This window comes from Mycteria americana, chromosome 1 (assembly GCF_035582795.1).
Source record: "Mycteria americana isolate JAX WOST 10 ecotype Jacksonville Zoo and Gardens chromosome 1, USCA_MyAme_1.0, whole genome shotgun sequence".
NCBI lineage: Eukaryota > Metazoa > Chordata > Aves > Ciconiiformes > Ciconiidae > Mycteria > Mycteria americana.
The window spans coordinates 110,318,365-110,338,580 of NC_134365.1; the positions used below are offsets into that span (position 1 = coordinate 110,318,365).

The 20,216-nt window shown below is 39.2% G+C and overlaps 1 protein-coding gene across 8 annotated transcripts in view; it reads right to left on the minus strand.

The window, feature by feature from the left end:
• Positions 1–20,216, minus strand: part of ROBO2 (roundabout guidance receptor 2) — a 540,145-nt gene that overhangs the window by 143,423 nt on the left and 376,506 nt on the right. For all 8 annotated transcript variants that reach the window (XM_075516579.1, XM_075516554.1, XM_075516590.1 and 5 more), the window contains exons 3-4: positions 7,142–7,299; positions 5,372–5,492 (exon numbers count right to left, since the gene is read on the minus strand). In XM_075516579.1, the coding sequence (XP_075372694.1) occupies positions 5,372–5,492; positions 7,142–7,299 (279 nt within the window). The remainder of the gene's footprint in view (positions 1–5,371; positions 5,493–7,141; positions 7,300–20,216) is intronic.

The window sequence follows — 20,216 nt, forward strand, 5'->3', positions numbered from 1 at the left end:
TTTCTCTGCTGAGGCAACTGCTAGAGTGAAGGATTTGATGGTCCCCATAATGTAGAGGCTCAATCTGATTTAGAACTGTTTTCTTTGCCTTTGCTGGAGAGAAGGCATCATTTTTTTTAAATGTTGTCATGTTCTAGAAAGAAGTATTAAAACACAAATTAAAAGACTTTGGGGAGGGATTGAATAGCAAACAGTTTAAAAATAAAAGCTTTTTTCATTTTAGCATTCTGACATAATGGAAGAAAAAGAAACATTAGATGGTTGGAAGTAAATTTTATTTCAGAATGCTGTCAATAGTGTAGATATTTCATTACCTGCAACATGATCTGGATAAAGTAAAGCTCTCTGCCAAAAATGAAGATGTGGCAGAAGACAGGATATTAGGATCACACTAAATTTACCTATGTTGGCCAAATAAATGAAAATACAATTGCAAAAGCAGATGGTTTTATATTTAAAGACATTCTTCTACTGCCTCTTTTTAGGCACTGTTCCATTTTTCATTTGAGAAATAAGCACTTGTGTAGACATTGCAAACTTCTACGCTCTGGGCAGTACCCAAGATGGGATGAGCTTGCACAGTAAAACCGCGGAGCACTGTTAAGAGGCACATGCAAATAAAGTAGAATGATTTTTATCAATTGTTAGTGTTTTTCTCTTTTTACATACATCTACAACTGTATTAATTTTAGTTTTTACTGAGCATTAGGTACGGACTTTGGAGACCAAATGAGAGCCTTTTTCACAGCAGTAGCATTATCCTATTACAACTTGTCAGTATCTGTGGGTAACGAATACTGCAAAGCCAAACTGGCTCTTTGAAAACTGCCACAAGTACACTGCAAGTGGGAAATACAAGGATTTAAAGAAAAACAGGAGGAGCTTTGCTCTGAAGGACAAAATACACACTGCTAATTTCTCTGCCTTGAACTGTGAACATATACCCGATTTTGGTAGGTTTTCCACGTGGCTGGGAAAGCTTCTGGGACTAATTTCCAGGATATGATGCAACAAGACTCTCTGCTAAGGCCTTCCACATAGTCAGAGCTCAAGAAAGTAAAATGGGGCACAATGTCTTCATTAAGGGTGTTTTGGGTTTTTTTCCTCTAACGTCATGTCATCATAGTATACTCTTTCTGGAACTGTGGTATCTCTTTCAGTCTGACAATGTCTAGAGAACATCAAACACAAATACTTCTTCAAGCATCAGACAAAAATATCTCTCTATCCCACAGGACCTTATTAGCTGAAAAAAGGCTCAGGTACCAAAGCTAAAAATCAAAGATTAATCCAAAACAATCTTTAATATGTCTGAATTGACATATCTTTTAAGACATTTTTGTAGTCTTCTTAGTTATGCTTTATATTCTTCTGAGGATCTTCTAAATATATCTTTTTCCACTGCTTGATGCCAGCCTCTTGAAGTTGATACATTAAGGTTTTCATTGATTTCACCGAGCTTCAGAATCAATATACAAGATATACCTTTGTACATTTTCTTCAAACATACCAAGTCCAAAGGAACAAAAAGGAGTCTGCAATAGTTAAAACAACTTGAAAACTTATCTGAGAACAGTGCAGTAGTATGACAAAATGATAAAAGGTTAACTTAAACAATAATTCTTACTTTATTTAATTTATGGCTCCATATTATGTATTTACAAACAAAGCTTTCTTACAAATTGGAATGAAACTGTTTCTGTTTTGCATCTTGCTTTAAGTCTGTTCAGCCAAAGGCTATGAGCCCAAAGACAAGCAAAGCAGCCTAATTTGTATCACTTCCACTTCTGAATTTGGCCTATTGAATAGCACGCCCATAATAATAAAGGCCCATGCTTCCGCTTTTTGTGAACGTTAGGATTGATGGATTAGTTATTACCTTGCTTTAAAGGCCAGCTTAAGACTCTGTCACAGACCCTGCCTTCTTGCTTTACTCGAAGATTACACCTTGGAGCCTCATAAAGGCAAAACCCAGCAGTAGTGGTTGAAAGAGAAGACTAACAAAATGTAATGCATCATTGTCACTATTCAAAACACAGGAATAATTTTGGGAAGCACTGCTTATGTAATCAGTTTGCTTTATGATATTTTACTGTGAAAGTTTCGCAATATTCTGCTAGTAGAAGAATCATGACTTGGGAACAAAAGAAATGCAATCTGCACCGACACTAACAGTATGCTGTTAGCAGTGCCTAAATGTTGAAAACTAGGTTTCCTAAGGCAGGTAGGGTTGAAAAAAAAATTACTTGTTTTGTGAAAGTATTATCCACAACTATCTCTCAGCAAAGGTTATTGAATGGGTACCCAGCCAAGTGGATACATTCTGCATATGGGAAACTTTCATTTTCTCCTCCTACTTCTTTCCAAGGTTCTTATTGCCCATTTTATTTTATTTTTTTTTTAAACTCAGGAAAGGTGTAATCTTTTATGCTAGGCTTCTATGCTGTTCCCCTCGGGCCACCAGTTACCACCACACTGACTCAGTTTTTCCAGAGGCAATGCCTCAAGCTAAATTTACTGTACAGGGAGCCAGAGATCTGTCACGAGTCACATGCAGAAATTAACTTCACGTATTACAGAAAAACTTGCAAAGCCAAAAGTAACAAGTGGCTGATTCCTGGAAAGGTTTGAGAACTAGTATGAAACAGTTCCTTTTCCTACAGAGTAGTGTGTTTACTAAGGCCCCTTCATACTATGGAAAGGGTTTGGGGGTTTGTTATTTGGAAAAGGAATAAAGACATTAATAATCAGCTAATTAATACACATTCCTCTCCAGAATCAGCACCAGCTGTAGGCTTGCCAGCCACTTTATTAAATTCTCTAAGTCTCTTAGCTAAGATAACTTCATTTTAATTATAAAGCCCATTTTCAAATATGTTCAAAACAGTTAAAGTTGGGCGCATGAATAATATGTAAGTATTATGACATTTTTAGCATATTTTTCTCAACATTTGCACTATTCCCATGTTCCTCAAACCTGTGAGTCATATTAGAGAAAGGCTGTGGACTTAACAGATGACCCGTGGTTTTGCCTGTGTTCAGTAAAGTCAATCTGAACATGCACAGCCAATCTGACGTTTCCCAGAGTTGCTGGATTTATTGGATTTATTGTGTATGCTTAGACTGATTGGGCTGTCCAGTAGATACAATGCTTCCTGGCAACATCATGGATAATGCTCTCCAGTGCACTGTGCACAGACCCACACACGAGCTGCTGCCTGGAGTACAGGAACGGAATACGACTGTTCTGCTGGTGGAAGGCAAAGCCAAGCCACCTTCTTTTGCTCGGAGTGGGCCAGGACTAACCTGGACACATCTATTCAGTGAGCCCAATACACCAATACAGAGCTTCAGGGCCAGGTGGCAGCCAAGAAATGGGCACAGGATAGTCGAATCATCTTGTCAAACAGCAGATCAGAACCTGAGCATCTGCTTCCTGCATGCTATTCTTGTACAGTGAAAAGGAAGATAGGAAGGGAATACCCAGATAGAAGGGCAATTTTGGATAGGAAGATACCCAGATAGGAAAGGAATTTTAAATACAATTTTCTTTAGGTAGTCTAACGCAAGTATGAAGAATTAAAATATCTAATTTCATTTATTGCTGATTTTGTTCAGTATTCGCAAAATAAGCTTTAGATTGTATTTTACAAGTTGATTGCTATGATTAAATCCTGTAAAAAAATTCAGAATATCATAATTGGCTATGTAATATTTTACATATCAAGACAAACTTAATACTTTCGTAGCTCTGCAGGATATGAAATTACATGCGTATTTCAGTTTTTATTCCTACAGTTCAATGCTTTTTAACAAATTGTTTTCTTAAGGATTTCTTAAGGCTTTATAGTTTAGAACTGCAATCTGCTTGCTATCCACAGGGTGTATTACCAGAGATTATCAGTACTTAAACTGATGAAGAAGATATGTCATGTCTCTTTTACATCTGTATAAAGGCACAACTTCAACAGATTGGCTGCAAAGGACATAATTTGATAGAGATCCTTTCTGTGTTTTTTTTGCAAGATATACTAGTTCTGCCTTTAAAAGTCATATGCTTCCATGAATCCACAACAAACTAAGTGAAGTGGAAGCCTTTACAGCCTTGTAATGCTGGAAAGCAGCAAATCCTCAGTCACTCACAGATCTTGTCTAGCAGGAACTGTTCTATGCCTTTTGTGAATCCCATAATATGTTTTTTTAAAGTGGAAAAACAAAAGTCGAATTGCACATACATGCAAACACAGATGGCAATATGTGTGACTGGGTTTTCCACTGCACCATATTAGACCAAAGGTGAAAATATTAGGAGCACCTGCTTCAGAAAGGACCTTAGGATTTCTATGAAAAGTCTTACTGGAATTACAAGCAGTCTTGTTTGGAATTTCGGTATTGTACCAAGGATATCAAAGAGGTGTAGCAGGAGGCAATATTAACACTATTTCTCTTTCTCTTTTGTGTGCACATATGTGTTTTCTTTAGCAGTGAGGGGTTTTTTCCTTCTTGATTTTCTTTTGTTTGCTCAAGACCTCTTGACTAATTCCTACAAAACCACATCTAATGGTAAATAGGAATGTCATGACTGCAGGATGTACCACAGCAGGATTTTGCGGCTTTGCTTCTTATCCAGTTGTTAGCAGGATGGATCCAGCTCTACGTTCAGTATTACTCTGTTCTTGCTCTAGACCTTAACCATAGGACAAATGTTCCTAACAACTTCTTGCCTTGCCCATCAGGTCCGGAAGTTCTTTCACACAGGAAACCTATTCGTTTTTGATTTATTCAGCAACACCAAAAACCTAAATGATGCCCTGGCTTACAGGATGAAAAGCTGTTTCATGCCCTTTAAAAAACAAATGACAAAAGTATCTCTATATATTCAAAAAGTTGATCTCGGGATTTTCTCCAACCACTTTTTACTGATCAGTTGAGCTCTTTTGTCCTCTCCTACAAAGGTTTGATTTCACAACCCCAGAGGAATAAGGAATTATTTAAATAGGCAATGCTGGTCCAAATCTCTGTTAAGCAGGCATTGTCAACTGTATTAGAAGTAGCTTAATTACATTTGGCAATTTTGTGAGGGAGAGCATTATGTCCTGCATTACCGTCTCTGGGTGTATGCATATCACTAAGGACCTCCAATTAGATTGAAACGATGCACTTAGAAGGAAAATGTTGAGCCATCACAGCTCCATAACTATAAATTGCAGCCTTTGAAACCTGGTCTTCTTCAGAAACTGTGAAATGCAGCTTAAGCAGTACTATTGTGTTTTGTTAACCTTGTTTTGTCTCGTATTTTGATGAGTCACCCAAGTCAATTCAGTCTATGACATCTGTAGTGAAAAGGAAACAAAAGCTTGGGTCGCTTTACCAAAGACAGTCAGCTCTGCCGGATCGCTGTCTCGCTCCCCCACCATGTTGGTTCCAACACAGGTGTACATGCCGGCATCACTTTTTCTTGTATTGGAGATCATCAGCTTCCCACCACGTATCTGTGTCAAAACGAGGAATATATTTTTAACTTCAGATAAACAAAAGATATCAGAAAAAAGCTACCTTCTCAGGCAGCAAGTTCCACAACTAAGGCATTTAAAAGTTTTGTCTATAAATATAAATATAGCTTTAAAATTATAATCCTATATACTTAAATATCTCTAAGCTGTTCTAGAACATGTTTTATCCTACTGAGTGATTTTAACTGCATTTCAATTTTTTCTTTGGTTTTCATTAGATGCTTTACATTTCAAAGATTACACTTCTTGCTGCCTCTTTGGCAATGCAGAGTGCTTGTATATCTTGCATGATGATATGTAAAGCACTCTTGACATCTCTCTCAAGAAAAAGGCAGTTTTACTTAGTTTTATTTAGTTCATTTTATTTTACTGGTGTCTGAACAGTTTCTTTGTTCACTGATTAAGACAGATTTTCTCTTTTCCTTGCTGCAAACAGACTGAATCTAGCCCAAACTGAGAATTCACCTGCCTCCCATAAGACTTAACATTTTCCTGGCTACAAAGGGTACTTATAGAGTGAAAGAACAGGGCAGCTGAAAGAAATAAAGTAACAAATTTGCAGCTTGTGAAGTCACAGACAGTGTCAAAAGTTAGACAGTGGGGTGCTTCAGAATAAATTAGGAATACATCTAAAGAAACTTGACAGTCAGGGAATGATAACCAGTTCCCTGCCACTCTTCCTTCTTCTGCTCTTGAGCAGACCCTAGCAGAGTCAGCCTGGCCCACAAATAGCAACTACTTAGATTGTTTAGCGTGAAATACCTCCTTAGGCATCCAAAGCAACAAACAAGCTTCCTGATAGTACTTCCTTGTTGAATAAGGTCAGCACTGAATGAGTTACATATCATTACATAACAACATAAAACTTTATTGAAAGAATATTAATAGTGAAAAGCTAAGCATTTAAAAATTAGGAATTAAATATGTCCCCGGAGCCTTAATTTATGCCATTTGCTCGCACATACCATGATATAATTTCTAATCACTTGATAAGTTAGGTATTTCTGCTGGATCCTTTTTTATTCAGTACATGGAATGAACTGTCACAAAATTCAACAGGTGTTAGTCATTTACTCAATATGTATTCATATTCAGGAACAATCATTCTTTAGAGTATAACTTCCCAATTACTACACTAAATACAACATTACCAATATCATCCTAAACTGTTGTTTTTTTCCCACAGAGTATTTGTGTACCACATAGATATGACTAATTTTATCTTTAAAACACCTCTCTGATATAAGGTCTGACATTCTCATTCCACTGAACTGAGATCTCATTTCAGTGAACTGAGATCTAGAAAAGGTAAGGTCAAATCGGTCAAAGACATCCACTGAGTCCCCCATCTAACAGAGCACCTTACACGACCAATTCTACAGCTCTAATGGACCTCCGTTACACGGGTTATACAAATCAAGCCTCAAGAAGTTCAAGCCGGAGACCCAAACCAGAAGGAATAAACAACCTTCCCCCCCTCATCTGGGAAAGCTCAGAGAGGCAAACTGCCAAGAGTAATGACGAGTCTCTGTGGGAAAGGCTATAAAGCTGTAAAGTTCTGCTACGCTTAGCTACGGGGCATCAATGCAGGCCCTGTGTCTATAGACAGCCACCTGAGTTGTACTCACACTGATCCGCTCTTCCCTGTCGTCAATACGGACTTTATCTTTCTTCCAGTAGATGGTAGGCTCAGGGTGTCCACGCGGTGGCTGACACTCCAATATGGCAGGCTCTCCAGCTGCCACCACAACATCTGTAGGGTTTTGGCGGAAGTCATCCCGTAGCACTAATGCAATAAATGGGGGAAAGAAAAAAAAATTACTAAAAGTGATGACATCGTAAGTGGGGAAAAAAAATACGTGCAGATACGTATAATAATAAACAAACAAACAAACAAGTCTCAACCATTATTAGGTGACGACTTTGCATCTTATATTTACTATAAGAGATCTCATAAAAGAAGTTGGTGAGGCATGACGTTTTGTCCAATGGAGGCAGATTTCACATACACGGGGGGGTTTTTCCTTGTTTTTTCTCCAGATAAGAACACTGCTCTGCATTTAAATTAGAAAGACCTGTAGCACACATTACTCTTTTTAACCTTGGCAGGGTCACTTCCCATCCTTGCAACAGTAGCATTGCAAGTCTGATGTTGAGTTCTTTTCATAACAGAAGATAACATGCTGAACATCTGGCTTGCCTGGATCTCCAGCTTCAGCATAAGCTAGGTAAAGAAGTGACACAACTGGTACCAAATTGCAGAGTTACACTTTGATTAAGGGTATTGTTATTATTACTATTATTATTGTTAGCACCAAATACATGCCGAAGTGATCACCAGTTCTGAAAGGTGTCAGGGAAATCCAAGCTGATGGTAGTGTGCTTCCAGCATATTACTTTCTTCCTTCCTTTTATTTTTTTAGTTTTAATATTTCTGCAACTTTGACCAGTGCTGTCCCACGACATGGAAAGGAAAGAGCATTTAAATCACCAAGCTGTTAGACAACTAAATTAAGCAACACAGGCTAGCTTTTTATGTAAATCAAGCTTCTGTAAAGAAGGATTAGGTCCAACTAGCTGGCTTCAATGTGTTAAAACGATATCCCCTTCATCGTTATTCTTCCATGTGTGTCCTAGTCTCTAGGTTAATTGACATTCTTATAAACATAGAACTGAAAATAGCTCTAGATGAGCTACTGAAATAGAATTTAGGGCATCTCCCCTCCTTGAATTTCAGCTACGTATGGCTTTCATTACAGCTTTAAAACAGTTCTCGCCCTTAATGGAACCAGGGCCCTCTGAGAAATTAGAAAACACTGTATCCTAGTGAAGGGGCAAGTCAGGAAGAGTTCAGCAGGAATCGCTCAGTCTCTTTTCATAAGCAGAGATAATTTACTGCTTTCAATGTTAATAAAATGCGCCCCATTTTAACATTTGGAACTGAATATTTTTTTGTTCTGTAATAAGCCAGAAGAAATTATGATTAATACATACAAGAATTGGTCTCTGAATGGGCTGAGGTGAACAGGCTGCATATATGTGGCACTCAAAACGATATATGAGGTAACTTTTATTGTTCCCCATTTTGGGATATGCAGGTAGATCCCAGAGGAAGGAGGGAATTAATTGGAAGTTAATTCCTTTTCTAACACATACAAAAAAGAATGATTATTTAGGTCCTGCTCTTGAAGCATAAAATGAAAGTGACAGGACGCAGTTGGCAACAAATGCAACTCTGGCAAGAACCTGTATTATTCTTAGGTGACACACTCAATTGATACATTTTTTCCAACAGATAACTTAACAAAAGACTCAACCCCAAAATATTTCTGATTAATACCAATCACTCATATACTTTTGATTCACAATAACCAAATTGACAGAAATTGAATTTATAGAGCTTCAAGATCAAATGGAAGAAATAACTTATGTAATGCGCAACACAGAAACAGTACGCTGAAGATCATGGGCTGCTGACTATTTGTCATTACAACATTTTGCAAAGCCAAGAAAGCTAATACTACAGCAATTTCAGGGAAAGAACCAGAGAAAAATGTCTTACAAAATCACCTATTTTAGGAAGCATCTTCATGTGTCTCTGTGATTATTGTGATACACAAGAGGAAAAAATACTTCTAGGCAATACTATGCCCTCCTTCATATAGCTGGCAAATGGATAAACATCAACTTCTTCCATTATTATTACACACAAAATAAATATTAATTTTCATTGGCTTGATTCTTTGTATAATTACAGAACTTCTGGGCAAACCCATTAGTGGAAAATCCCCAGAAAATCAGCAGATCCTACAACATAATGACTTTATACTCCTGACTCCTAACTCCTGGCAGAAATATTAAGGAAAGCATCTTCCTTGAACATTTCACACTGCTATATGAAGCTGACAAATACAGTTTCTTGGGGTGATACACAGCAAATTACATTAACTTTCTCTGAATCATCCCGGCAACTGTGTAAGGTTCCAATCAGCCTCAGAATATGAGGCTAAGAGGTGATGTGATTTTATCACATTCCTTTACCCAAGTCTTACTGCAAATCTGGCTTGAATGGAAGACAAAATTGATGCTACGGGGTTTACTTAATCTTGCTCTGCACCTCAGCACGTATGTGAATCTTGAATAGATATATCTCACTATTTCCATCTAAAGCATTCTGTGTTTTGGAGAAAAAAACAAAAAATGATTGGAGAAAACTGAAATAGGGAAAAAATAAAGTGGACAGAAAGACAAAGATAAGAGAAAAATGTGTGGAATATAAATTAAAGAGAGAAAACAACTCAGAGAGGAAGAGAGGGAACACTAAGTTTAGGGAGAACGAAAACAAAAAGCCAAGTAAAGGAAGGAGAGAATAAGAATAAAAGCACAGAGAAAAACAAGGTAAAGAGCAGACGGCACGGGCTGCCATTGAGTGCTTTTAATGCAATATAACAATGACAATACAAAGCACAGATGTTCATCTGATCAGCAAAGCCATCCCAGCACATCCAAACATCACCCCCAGAGAGAAGGAGCGGGGAAGAGGAAGGGTGCGTGCCGAGGAGACGAGAGAGCGAGCTCGGCTGTCCCACTCCAGTGGCACAGAAAGCCACAGAAGAAAGAAGCATCAACTGGAAGTTGAGTTCACACTTATTAGCATGGTAAATGGAAAAGCTGCAGCTCAGCTTAGTGCATTCACCATATCTAATAGCACAATCATCTGTGAAAACAGAAAAATGGTTGAGAGCTGCAAGAATATTCCTCAGCCAATTATCCACAATTGCTGGGTACTTCCAAATAACTATTAGTAAGCCTGAGCAGATCGCTCTCTCCACACACTGGCAAGAGGCTTTTGTTCACTTGAGAAGCCAGCCCTTCTCAGGGCCTTCTTGGCAGGGCACAAATACAAGAGTTTTAGAAATCCAACACAAGCGTCGAAACGTTGCCATCAGGCTCCTCTTCTTCATCGCGTGTTCTTATTTTGCTTTATTCTAATTTTAGCGTAAGGTACGCAGCTCCCCTTGTGCTTGCCGTGGGTGCTACCCTACATTTAACAAGTGATGCCCAAGACGAAGATGGCCGACATCCCGCCCCCCGTGCCCTCCCCGGGACCACAGCGCTGCTGGTCTCCGCGGAGAGCAGGACCCCGGCGGCTGCTGCGCAGCCCCGACGGCAGCGACGGCGACGCAGGGGGAGCTGCTCCCCTCTGCCAGCCCGACATCCTCACGTTTCCAGAGGCGAAGCCTTGGAAGGGCAAAAGCTTCCGGACGGCTACACCTCGCTGTCTGGAAAGGCACCGGAGAGCTAAAGGACAGCTAAATCGTACACACAGCCTACAAGGGCGCTGCAGACAAAAGTTAATTAAAGTTTGATGGGTCTCTTTGTAGCTCGAACAAGCTGGCGCTGCTCAAACGAGATACAGGCCTGCGAGCTGTCACGTCGGTCTTTAAGGCATGCAAAGTCCTGTACGGCCGTTTGTAGGTGCCCACCAGCGCAATCACGGAAAGCAAGCGCATCTAGCAGCGGCAGCGCCGAGATAAACGCTCGCAGGCCACGCACCTGCCAGAGCGAGGGAGAAAGAAGAAAAAAGAAGTCCCCGCTGCCAAGGCAACTGCTTACCAGCACCTGCCAGCTTAGGCCCAAATCCAGGCCGCGGTCAAACTGATGCTCATAAACTCAGGGAATTACATGGAAACCGAATTAATTTCCTCGACCAAGGCTCCAGCAATTTGTTTAAAGGAAGTGGAGATAAAGCCACAGCGTTTACGGGGTAGGAGGGAAGGTGGTGGGGTCAAAATTATTCTAGGCTAGATATCCATGCCTTAATCCTGCTTTCCACTACAACAGCTTTCAGGCCCTTAGAAAGAAAACATTTTTATAGGATTTACATTTACATGATGATTACAAATAACCATCTGTCTGCTTCCAGTTTTTCAATCTGGTCCACGTCCCACGAGCCCCCAGCCTGTGGTCAGAACAGCTAAGCTGGAAGGAAGAAGTGGATGCCCGTCAGGAGGCTTTGGGATAATTGCATTCTTCTCCCACCAGCGCTCGGCTCTCCACCTCCTCCCCCCAGCACGCACGGCGAACATCTGAGATTACCGGGGATGGGAGGGAGGAAAGACCATCTTTTTTGCCTCTTTCAATGAATGATAATGCCTTAAAACACAGCTACATCTGTTGTGCTGACTAGAGGGTATAAAGAGATATCGAGTAAATATTAATGTGCTTCTGCAACTTGGGTCCTAGTAGTTTTTCTTCCCCCTCTTATTCTGTGTTGTGCTTATCTCAGGATAATATTATTCTCATATAAAGATTTTACGCAGCCACGTTGGTGGCATGTTGGTCACCTGCCACATGCAGGTAGGTCTCCCCTGATCCACGGCACTGCCCCACAGGCATTTTCCTAAATCTTCATCTCTCCACCACCGCTTTGGCGCTTCTCTCCTCCAATACGTACTGATATGCACAATCAACATGAATTATTACATCAAATAACTGCCCAGATGTCATGAAGTGGACAGATTAAAGGATTATTGTACTTAGGTAGCGTATGGTGCAGGAGGTATTTTAGAACTTGGCTAATGTGTATGATCTACTGAAATGGTCCCTGAGCAAGCTGGCACTACCTGCTGAAACGCGGTGACAGAAAAAAAACAAGGGGTCACAGACAACCTTCCTCATGAAGAATAATAATACACCTGTTTGAGGATGCTGCTGCCCTACCCCTTTTTTTCAGCAACTGCCTCTGTCACGGTTTGTAAGGAAAATTTAAAAAAAAAAATCACAACCTAGGCAATAGTCCCAGGCAAAACTCCCAGGGAGTTCCTGAGCTCCCTCTGCATGTGCACAGCCTGGGAAAAGCTGCCATCTTTTTAAAAAAAAAAAGATGATAAGGAACTATACATCGTTTTCCTCCTGTTCTTTTTCCCATCCTTCGCCTATCTCCTGATATGGATATTGCCTAGGAGACATGAATGCTAGCTAATTTACCATGATTCAAAATGTTCAGCCTTTACTTTAAAATGAAGCCCCAAACCCGTGAGATTCATTTTCAGAGGTGTTAGGGTATTTTCAAGGAGTCCAATAGCTTCAACAGTGTTTGATTAGTAGGGTCCCTAGAAATCAAAAGTGAGGAAGACAGCAGGAGGGAGATACCTGTATCAAGAAACAAAAGAAGGAGAATCTTCTTCCTTGCAGATTCAGCAACTTTCTTTGGCTTCATCCCTTTTTCTCACTCAGTATTTCATGTGCTTCTGAACTCAGTACTTACAGTTAAAGGCAGCTTGCTCTTTATTCTCAGGCCTCAGCAAAGACCAAAATGTAGACAAAACACTCCATTCTGACACATCCTCTAAAACTTCTAACAGCTCATACATACAGATATAGACATTTATAGAATTTGGACTTTGTGATGAGCATTAATACCTAAACGTGAAAGTGGGAGACCCTTGCTTCTAAACACAGAATCTATTAAACCAGGTGAACAGAGAATTACTGTGTTAGAAAGCCGGTGCATGAAGCAACACTGACAAGTAAGTAGACAGATTCCAAATGGGGTCAGTGGGAGATAGTTGGGTTATTTTCTCTCCTCTAAATTTCATTCTGAGGTGTACCCCAACTAGCTGATTGCACAGAGGCCAGGAAAGAAGACAGGCTTTTTCCTTTCTTATTTACAGCACACATTGTAAGAGTCAGACTTTGAAACCTTTCTTCAACAGTTAACCCAATTAAGGCCACTGCCGACCTATTTTCCCTTTTACACAATTATACAGGTATACAAGTGATAGTTATTGCAGACATTAGCTTATGATTTGTTTCTGATTTTTTTAAAGGCTGCTATTTGTGCTGAATTAAGCATATGTGATACAGCCTGAATACACTTACTGAGAAATTGTATAATGTCCTTGCCTTTCTTGTGATTCATTGTGCTCACTTGAATGCAATCTGACATCTCCATAATTTTTTCTGAAAGATTTTATTTGACTACGAGATAGCATGAAGAGTGGAGATTTTTCTAATTTGGAACATAACATATTTATGTTTAAGCTTCCTGAATGAAAACAAAGTTCTATCACCTGTCTTCATTGCAATGAAGCCCCAATAACCTTCTCTCTTTTTTAAACTCCTGCCTCCTTCCAACAACAAATTCTGAATGCTGCAGTTAACAGTCAGCAATCTCATTACCCATCTGCCATAAATCTTCAAAAGCATCACTGTGTTTTGACAGTCAAGAAAGGCAAAGGGAAGCAATAAGGATAACCAAGTATTCTTTATGAATGCAAATATCCTGAAGACCACATTTAAGTAATTTCAGAAATCTAAAGCTATACAACATAATATGTTGAAAAATTTTCTTTATTATACAGACCAGATTTCTTTTTTCTTATTCTTAAAGCATAATCACTCTTGATGAATGCACTGCGCAGATTGCTAATGCTAACAAGAGACATGTTACGAAGAGTTTTATTTAATTCAAACTAAAAACCCTATTACTTGCTTAAAAGTTCAGAGACTTTCTAGAATAACTGGTACCACAACTGCAGACAACAAACTTTGAAAAATGTGCATGGTGTGTTGTAAGTCTTAAGATTTAACAAGAATCAGGCATTTTGCAGTTTACTAGAATAGTTATTTAATGATCCTTTAAACTCAAGTCTGATGTTAGCTTTTACCTGCTCTTCACATTTAATGGACTACATATTCAGAAAACCATGGGCAAGTAATTTATTTTTTCCCAACTAATGTGAATATCAGATGTGGAACCAAACACAGCTTCAAAAACCACATCACAACTGAAGTAATGTACTTTCACTGTCACTTGTATGTGCATATCTCCTTTGCAGAAAGGATATGGGACTAGTTTCACTAAAAGCACCTGAGGACTCTTCAAATCGCATCAACTATGCTTCTCTCCCAGCAATGCAGTAAGGAGGACCGTGTTTGGTAAAAGAGGCAATCCTTCAGAATCCCTCGTAGGCTACTGTCAGAAAGAGGATAGACTGGACTAGATAGACCTTTGCTCTCCTGCAGTACAGCCGTTCTTAGGTTCTAATAAGCAAAATAAATAATTAAAAAAACCCCACCCCAAACTTAAAGGAATTAGAAATATATAACCAATTTTCAAAAGGAATGGCATCCAAAAAACCCCAAATGTTAGTGTCAGAGATATAAAAACGAAATTCAGGAGGGAGCTTTTCATCGAGTGCTTCAGAAAAGCGCACAGAAACTGCACTGTACGTAGAGTACAGCACAGAGATTCTCCAGAAAGTACAGGTTTAATTAGTAAGTTCAGAAACCACAGTATAATAGCATGCAGGTTTACTGTCGTGAGTACAAAAGTAGTGTTGCCAGGTACCTACAGCACTATGCTCAACCTAATGAATGCTACCTAGAGTTTCACACAGCACTGAGGAATTGTATTTTTTCTGTTTCCAGTCTGAAGTTGGTTCTTCTGCAACCACTTTAGCTGCTTCAGTCCCCTGGGCTTACAGTTCAAGCCCAGCCAAAACACCTAAAATGTATTTGTGCCCTCAGTAAAACAAAGGAATAACAACAGATGAGAATCATGAAAACGAATACAAATGAATGAATGTTTCTTGTACAAGAAATACAGAATGTTATATGCTTCATTTAACCAATATAATACAGACTGCAATCTCCGAGCTCCACTGAAGTGTGAATAGCCTCTAATAAACTTCTTGTGTACACATGAGCAACACATACACAACAGCTGGGATGCTTTCCCATCTTGGCAGGGGGTCACTGCCACATTACAGCTATACTTTAGCCACATTAGGCAAAGCATCAAACAAAATAGGCTGTTGCCCAACACAGGAATCCTCTTCCTTCCATCCCCTTACCTCCTCCCCTAATCCTGGTCTCTATCAAGCTTTATGTGTTAATTATAAGATAAAAGTAATCTATTAAGTTTTTGTGAGCAGGATTTTTTTTGTCAGGGCTTTTGTGTTGTTCCCATCAGAAGTCAGGATTGAAAATGCAGTATTTGAGCAGACATAGCAGGGCACATATTTCTCGATAAGCTTTCAAAACTCCATTGCAAGGGGACTGTGCAGCCACATTTCATCAGATACAGAGTATGATATGCATCCACAGCTGGTGCACAGAACCAGTGGGAGCCGTCTGCTGCTTCTTGAATACCCCACTTCCCATCCTGCAAACTGTCCTCATGCCAATAGGCCATTTTGGGGTGCTTGCCGCATGCCATTTAAACAAGCCTGCTCTATAGGCCTGGCTGGCCTCATGTCGTCTGTCCCATAAATGGGTGCGTCATTGCACACAGGCTTAGCAGTGGCATTTCCTGCAGGACCTGACCTGACTGTGCCTTCTTTAATTGTTAACCTTCTGAAGGGCTCAAAGGTTTTCACTTTTTTTAGAATTTGTCCCAGCAAATCGAGGCTGAAAACTGGAAATGCATGAAATGTGTTTGCATGGCTGTCACTGAGACATGCCCAGTCATTTGAAGCCAGTGGAAAATAAGAGCCATGTGAAGGAAGAACTGTATATACAGGGAGCGGGACGGCAGAAGGCTACATGTTTGGCACCCTCTCTCCAAGAATTTACAGCAAAATCACACACCCTAAAACTCCAATACCACTTAAGATTGCATATTATTTTAATTCCATATTATTTTAATACTGTACAATAAATTAATAAAGCAAGGATGCATGGTCCAAAGATGTTGTTCATTAAAACTCCAACTCTACTGTCTCTGAGGACAGTAAGAACATTTTTTTCTTCCAGTGTTCAAGTGTTGGGTTTTTTTTAAGTTTAATCATTGGATTCTTCCTTCATAAAAGGCTCCTTTCAAATTTAACAACTGACCAAAAATGCTAGATGACATTTTTTCTGGATTATCTTGAACACTGCAAAATAATTTATCTGTCACTTACCATCATATCATTCTGCATGAATGAATTTAAGTTTCCAGAGCTCTAAAGAACTGAAGGAGCAACGTGATATGTAGATCCTATATTAAATATTCTTAGGACAGAGTCATTTGAGTTCTGTCAACATGCTACCAACTAGGAAATAATCCACAAACAACTAGATAAAACAGTAGTTTTCTATGGTCTAAACATGGAAAGGAACCCCCACATTTGTGATTTTATGCAAAACAAAGAAGAGACTAGTGTAATTTGCAGGAAATCTTTTGCATTTTTGATCTGCTCAAATAGCATAACGAATGACTTCTATACAATATGAAATATAACTCTCCCACTTACTTTCAAAAGAGAAAAAGAATATAAGCATTCACATTGTCCTCATTATTATTCACTACATTGTGCAAGAGGAAAGAAAAAAATTAAGGAAGCAGGAGCAAAGACCAACCGTAGTAGCCTGAAGCAACAATTTTGAAAGGGGAGCTTCAGCACCCGGAGGGAGACCAGAACCTGGGTGTCCAGCTCCACCCTCCAGTCACACTATGCTGTGCCTGAGACTCAAAATGACCTTCAGCTGAGTGGTTACACCAGCTCCCAGACATACTGTTGAAAATATAGTAGCACAATGTTTTGAATTGCAGTAAAGGTGAACAATCCTTTTTTTCTAACTAATAGCACTTTCCCAAAGTGCTATTTCATGTACAACACATTTTGCATAATAGAAAATGAACAGTACAATAAAACTAGAAGAACAAAATAAATCCCGTACATGCCACACATCCTTCTAAACCCTTGGTACTGAATATTCCTCTGGCAGTTCAGTACAAGAGAAAATCAGGGTAACTACCCATCTGCTGATGGTTTTAAAATAAGAGAAAATTAGCAAACACCACAACTCAAATAATTGTTTACCCCAGACTATAGAAAAGAAACAATCTGAGATGTGCCTGTAAAACAGCCTTTAGCGGGTGTGTTACTCAACAGCTGGAGCAGCCCTTCGGATGAAGGGCTCACGTTCCTCTTAAGTGTCTGAAAGACGTCTGTTAATCCCACAGTTAGAATATAAAATCATTTTTACAATCTTTCCTCTTCCTTTGGCTTTTTGTACATAAACTACTAGTGTAACAAAGAATCTATTCCAGCACAGGCACATTTAATAACTAAATATTGAAATGGGTATTATTTTAAATGGGAACCTCCCGGCACATTTAAGTTGCTCATTTCACTCCTTCTTAGCATGGAGTTTAACTAGACATATAGTACCAGTGTCTGTAACTCCCACAAAAGATTTAATTTGTGTACATTTATATAGTTACTGTCATTCTTCAATTGCATTAGAAAACAAGAGGCTATACTGACAAGATAAAATATTCAAGCACTATATGATAGACAAAGTATAATATTGAAATAGGCAGATTAGATTATTAGACTAGACAGGATTGGATGGAGGGACTTTTTAGCCTGCCACAGTATTCACCTGGGACAGATTTTAGGCCAAGTAGTACAAACATTTTCTTCCATGCCAATTAGGAAAAGAAAAAAAGAAAAAGAAAAAAAATCTCCCGTTTGAAGGATTTTTAACCCAGATCACTCCACTGACCCAGTTCTCAGCCCGGATCCATAAGCAACTGAGAGAATGACAAGCTATTACAAGCAGAGGAAATAAGTGGCCAGGAGAGAATAGTACTACTTAAACCAGATTTTCCACCAAGGAAAATGTATTGTTAAACTACGCATTATACTTCCCTATATTTAGAATAAGGAATATATAAAATACAATAGCTCATATAACCAGTGCATGCTGTGGGATTTCTCTGAGACCAGGAGAACTGGAAACATTCTCTAGTTTGCTTGTGCAGCTTCAATTAAGGCAAATTGAATTAACCTCTCCCTTGAGGAGGACCTCTGTAGCTCTGCTCCTCCTTTTCTGAACAATTCCAGATGTAGGTGCGGAACATTTTCCGTTTCTCTCTGAAGAGTTCCACATGCCTGGCTGTGCTGCCACATTCGTACAAAGAGGTGAGCTTCTGGGGGAGAAAACATGGCGCGCTACACAATGCTCAGCCAAGAGTTGGTACATGTTTGATTTTTACAATTTAATTCTGTTCATCAGGGCTTCCTTCCTTACTTAGCAACAGATGGATCAGCTGGAAACAACTCAGACGAGATGGAAACACTTCTGCTGCTGAACAAATGGAAGTTTAGTACAATGTGGCTCGTAATTACACATTCAGTGGCACTTTGCTTTCTTCCTGTCATATCCAGAATTTATTACTTGCTTAATAGCTCTTCTTTGCACTTCCTTTTGAGCACCTATTCAACCCGAGGTACTAATTATACTTTCTTTTCGAATGCCACCAGTACCCTGACTTCTGTTGTAAGGAATCATCCTTCCAGTGTAGGTCTGCAGGCTCACCTTAGCATTTTGAAGCTCAGCAATCAGAATTGCCACTCTCAGGGCACACCTTTGGGTCTGACACACGCAGGAGTGCTGGAACTCCAGCAGGTCTAATACCTGACCGCAGCTCATGATTTTCCTCTCTCAAACAGATATTTGCTAGAATGCTCTTTCCCCCACAACAGCAGGGTACAGGAGATCAACTCCATTTTACTGAAACTCATGAAAGCTTTCAACCCCCCAGAGGCTTCCCTCACCCCACTAAAAGGCTGTGACATCAACAAAATACATTTTTTTTTTTTAAATAGGAGGTCACAGGGCTATCCTATGAACAAGAGAGCACCATACTAATTCAGCACAAGTAATACCTTGCTTAAGATTTTAAAATTTGTTTCTTGTTCTTTTCTAACCACACATCTCAGGGCACTGAGCTACAACCTTCCATAGTTTTCCAAACGGTTAAACAGAAATGCCAACATTGGCAGTTGCGAAGCAGTAAATCCAACATGTAAATGAATTTACTGAGCATGAGCAGTTTAACTCCGCCTTGTGCAGGGCCTGAACATCTGAATGTACATCTGAATGTACAGTGCAGCCAGCGTAGAGCTGTTGTGTGGGAATTTACTTGCCATTTCTGGGTATGCAGGAGCCTGGAATGTAGACGTTCAACAGATCACTGTTAGAGTGGCCATGTCAGTAGAGCTGGCAGTTTGGACTCAAATCTCTACCAGTCCTTTTAAAAATAATAAATCCAAGACATTTATTCATAACCTGCCTTCAGATCCTACTGGCAATAGTAAATCCATTAAACTTTGCTTTCACTGTTCATGATGTTTATAAAAATTGTAGGTGGAATTACAAACCAGTAATACAAAGCTTGGTATTTTTTCTCCTCAGATGTAATAATGAGCTGGATAAGAACAAAGTTGACCCAGGGATTTCAATACTTTCATTGGAAACCTGAGCAGTAGTGTGCAAACCCATGTTTTTATGTCCATACAATAATGGCATTTCTACACCTATTAATAAGTATAGATCTACTGATGGATTCTTGGTTGATGGGACATCATAAAATGAATTATATTTCTTCTTAAACTGTATAATTAACTCTTAATGAACCCTTCCCTTTCCCCAGCAAATTCTATTTTGTCTAATCCTTGGGTTTATGGTAATGTTGAGCTCATTAAAATGTTACTTAAAACTCATTAAAATGCACACTGAGAGGTAACAGCTTCATTACAGTAATATGTTGTAAAAGAAAAAAGAATGCTTTATTATCATTTAATTGTTTCCAAAACTGAATACATTTGCATAGTGATGAGGTTCACAGGATATTTTCAGTAGTACTCAATAATTAAGCAGTTCAGTAATTAAAAATGCATTTTCTAAAAATAATTTTATGTT